The 4,863-nt window shown below is 32.4% G+C and overlaps 1 protein-coding gene across 1 annotated transcript; it reads left to right on the forward strand.

Moving 5' to 3' along the window:
- Positions 1-438: 438 nt before the first annotated feature.
- Positions 439-993, forward strand: LOC116005753. Its single transcript, XM_031245991.1, has one exon. The coding sequence runs from the start codon at positions 439-441 to the stop codon at positions 991-993; it is 555 nt and encodes a 184-aa protein (XP_031101851.1).
- Positions 994-4,863: the final 3,870 nt, after the last annotated feature.

Below are 4,863 nucleotides of genomic sequence, written 5' to 3' on the forward strand. Positions count from 1 at the left end.
CGCTCCTAACACTAAGGGAGGTAGAAAATAAGGTTTTAAGGATAGTGTAGTGAGTACACGACTTAAACTAACCACCATCCAGAAAAACCCTTTAGTATTTTTGTGCTCGTTATTTTCCAGAAATATTATTTTCGTAGTAATATTTCATAACAAGATTAAAACCTTATTCCTTTCTTTTTTGTCTCTAATTTCCTCGAAAAAATGGAGAACCTCGATTTGCTAGTTCACAATGGGGACGAGAATGTTGTTATTGAGAATAACAGTGGTGGGAACGGCAACAGTGTTGCACATTCCCAGGCACCAGTGAACGTTGGTTCACAAGATGGTGTGAGCATTGAGAGATATATCCCTACGATGCGGGTACCTATGGTACCAAGTGGTTCAGCCGAAATGCCCGAGAAGTTCAATAGTTCGAACTTCAAGAGGTGGCACTAAAAGATGTTGTTCTACTTGGCTACTCTCGGTTTGGCAAGGTTCTTAACCGAGAGGGTTCCTGAGTTGAAGGAACAAGATCCACAGTCTGTGATGGCAATTGAAATTTGGAAGGATTCGGACTTCCTTTGCCGCAACTATATCCTGAACAGATTGTGTGATGCTCTTTACGATGTATATCGTAAGATTGGCACAGCGAGAGCGCTGTGGGAAGCCTTGGATCATAAGTATAAAAGAGAGGATGCCGACATAAAGAAATTTGTTGTTGGTCGATTCCTCGACTTTAAAATGGTTGATTCCAAGACCGTGCTAAGTCAGGTTGAAGATTTGCAGTTAGTCTTTGACGAGATCTATGATGAGGGCATGAAGATAAGTGAGTCATTTCTAGTGGCATCTATGATCCATTTGTTGCCTCTAGGGTGGAAGGACTTCAAAAACTACCTGAAGCACAAGCGAAAGGAGATGAACCTGGAGGACCTGATCCAGAGACTCAGGTTTGAAGAGGGGAACAGGAAAATTGACGAGAAGGGTCCTGTCATTGGTGGCGCTAAGGCCAAGTAGTAAAGCACGGTCAAAACTCCAAGAAGGCTTAGAAGGACAAGCAAAAGCTAGGTTCAAAAGGTGGCGTTACCAAGGATAAATTCCATGGTAAGTGATACAATTGTGGCAAGCTAGGCCACAAGTCATTTGAATGCAAGGCTCCAAGGAAAAAGAACAAGAGTTCTAAAGCCAACATGGTTGGATATGTGAGTCAGAAAGTGGCCGAGATTAGCCTTTCGGCTGTGGTCAAGGAGGTGAACCTCGTGGGCTCTAACCCACGTGAATGGTTCATCGATACTGGTGCAACAACGCATTTGTGTTGCAACTGGGAGATGTTCAGCACCTTTGAGACTGTTGAGGGTGAGAAGGTGTGGATGGGAAACTCTGCTTAGTCTGCTGTGGAAGGTGTGGGCAAGGTGGTTCTGAAGATGGCTTCAGTGAAGGAACTGACGTTGAAGAACGTGCTGTATGTTCCAGAGCTGAGAAAGAATCTGGTGTCTGGCTCGTTGCTGAATAAGCATGGCTTCAAGATGGTCTTCGAGTCAGACAAATTTGTTTTGTCAAAGTTAGGAATGTTTGTAGGCAAATGTTATGTAACTGATGGGCTTTTTAAACTCTGTGTAATGCCTATTATGAATGAAAGCAACGTTACTTCTGTTTACTTGCTTGAGTCTTCCAGTTTGTGTTATGATAGACTAGGTCATGTTAATTTTAATTCGGCAAATTATACTGTGCACCACGGTGCACCTCAATGTGCACCGCGTACCTAAACGACGTCGTTTTGAGCATTGTAAACTAATCGTCCGTTTTTTTTGGAAATCATGTTTCCCGTTTCGGCCGTCTCTGTATTTATGTTAATATTCTGTGTATTCCAGGCAATCATTCTGTGTATTCTAGGCAACCGTTCTGTGTATTATAGGCAACCGTTATATGTATTCATGTTAGTAACACATGTTGTGATTTCATGTTAGTAACACATGTTGTGATGTGTTTGTGCATTCGAATGTTTAGGATGATGAGTTCTGTGTATTTTGTGTAAATATTATGTGTATTCATGTTATTAACACAAGTTGTGATGTGTTTGTGCGTTGGAATGTCAGGAGAATGAGTTCTGTGTATTTTGCGTCAATATTCTGTGTATTATGGGCAAACATTATGTGTATTCTAGGCAAACGTTCAGTGTATTCTATATAATGATTATGTGTATTATAGATAATAAATTCCCTGGAGTCATTCGCGTCCACTAACATCTGTGTATTTTGTGTCAATATTCTGTGTATTTTGGGCAAACATTCTGTGTATTCTAGGCAAACGTTCTGTGTATTATAGATAATGATTATGTGTATTATAGATAATGAATTCCTTGAGTCATTCGCGTCCGCGTCTACTAATACCGAAACGACGTCGTTTTATGTACGTGGTGCACATTGCTATGTGCACCGTGGTGCAGGGTATAACGATTGTTTTAATTCTATGCGTAGATTAATTAGCATGAACCATATTCCTACTTTTCAAATATTATATATATAATAGAAGTGCCTGGACAATTTTTCCTGCCCAAACTCATGGGCATTTTTGTAAAATCAAACTCAAAATTATTTTAGTAAATTCATTGATTTTATTAATCAACCATATACATTTTCATAAAATTAGCAATCAATTATTATTAGAATTAAAATTAATTACACTTTCTTCTGAGAACCATTTGCTTCACAATTTTTGCTATATATATCACCACACTCTCTCTATATTGTCTCACAATTTGTGCTTTATATATATCACCAAGTAGGTCCATATCAAAATACTAGAATAAACTCTGATGAACCACACCCATTCCCGCGTCCTCTGGATCAGCTACACTCACTGCAACAACGCCATTTTATGACCGCTCCTCCCCTGCACCAACACACTCTCCGATCTGCCCACCTCCATTTCTCCTCCCCTCCAATCCTCATTGCAAAGTCCTCATTCCCGAATCAAACCGAACAATTTTTAGGGTGTTTTTTAAATAGTTGTCAGAGTTGATTAAGTTAGTGTGGTTTTTTTCGTCTTATTTTTTCATCAGATTTCTATTTTTTTTTATTAAAATGCATCTTATTATTTATATACACATGAACTATTATCCATTGCCACATTCTTGGTGGCATTTTTTAATCAATTTCTGTTAACTTTTTTAATCTTGTAAGTGTAGAAGTCTATTTTTAATATAATGTTAGTTTTTTTTTTTTTTTTACTATCTTTTCTTATTATCAATTGTAGAAGTAGAAAATTGTAGTTCTACCATTTCTTATGAAGAGATAGTTAAACTGACAAATTACGAAGAGATAGTTCTATATTAAATTTGTATTTTTTTAGTGTGTAGTTGATATTTTTTTAAAGAGAAGTATTGTGTAGTACTTTACTTTATAAGTAAAACTAAATTTAATAACTTCCTCTACTTTTTAATAATTGTCTCCCTCACAACCTATTCGTTAATAATAATAATAATAATAATAATAATAATAATAATAATAGTAATAATAATAATAGTAATAATAATAATAATAAATTTTAGCAAGTTTTTTATTCGGATTATAATTCTAACGCTATGATTAAACCGATTAATTAAGTATCCAAAATATTTTGGTTGCCATAAATCATTGATTATTGGTTCCAATTATTACTAGTATTTATCATTAATTGCACAATACTATAGGTTTAGTTGAAGTCTTCCAATGTACAATTATTAGTTTAAAATGGTGATTACTTTGAATAAATGAAATAATAGTACTCCATATTAAATTTTGTAACCTCGATTTAAAATCTATTTTGTTAAGATTATTGTAACAATATTTCCCTAGTATATTTATATTTATATTATAATAATAGTAATAGTAATAATAATAATAATAATCCAAAAACTCTTAATATGAGTTCCTAATTAAAATTTTCTATTAAATTTGTTTATAACGGTAATTATAAATATAGAATTTGGAAAAATTAGGAGGATTGATACCACCTAATCAATTTTTTAATATAATTTCCTAACATATTTAAATTAATTGATACATTTCCTAATATATCGTACCTTAAAGGCTTTCAACCTTTGTTATAATCCTAATCAATATATTAATATGTTATTTTATGGTAATTTCCTATCATATTTAAATTAATTGATATTTTTCCTAATATATCGTACCTTAAAGGCCTTACAACCTTTGTTATAATACTGATCAATATATTAATATGTTATGTTATGGTAATTTATATAGGTAGTTATCATATCCTGTTTAATATCTAAATGACCCATGGTAATTGTCAATCATATTTAACATCTTAATTAATTTATTATGGTAATTGAATATAGAGATTCCCTCCTTACGACGATTTTATATTTTTTACTTCAAATAATATCAATTGCCTATGCACTTCCTTTGATCACTTCTGAATAAAATCTTAAAATTTATGGCAATTAAGAAATTAATACTTTCCGTAATATAAATTTTATCTAATCAGTTAAGAAAAATTGATAATACATATATTAAGTCCATAAATTAAGGAGATTACAAAAAATTATGATAATTATTCAAATTCACATATTATTATGTAATACAATTATGCAAATTATTCCAAAGTGAATATTACACATAAAATTATGCTAGTGGTTACTTTGGAATAAAATCTTAACAATTATGTTAATTAATAAATTAATTCAGACATTATATTTTTATTAAACTGTTTTTTTATACTTACTCTAATATAGATTTTATCTAATCAATTAAGGAAATTAAACATGCACATACTATGGACATAATTAAAAAAAATAAACATACACATATTACATCTATAATTAAACAAAATTAAACATACACATATTATTTTATTAATAATAATATATACTCCTTAATTGAT

This window comes from Ipomoea triloba, chromosome 15 (assembly GCF_003576645.1).
Source record: "Ipomoea triloba cultivar NCNSP0323 chromosome 15, ASM357664v1".
Classification (NCBI taxonomy): domain Eukaryota; kingdom Viridiplantae; phylum Streptophyta; class Magnoliopsida; order Solanales; family Convolvulaceae; genus Ipomoea; species Ipomoea triloba.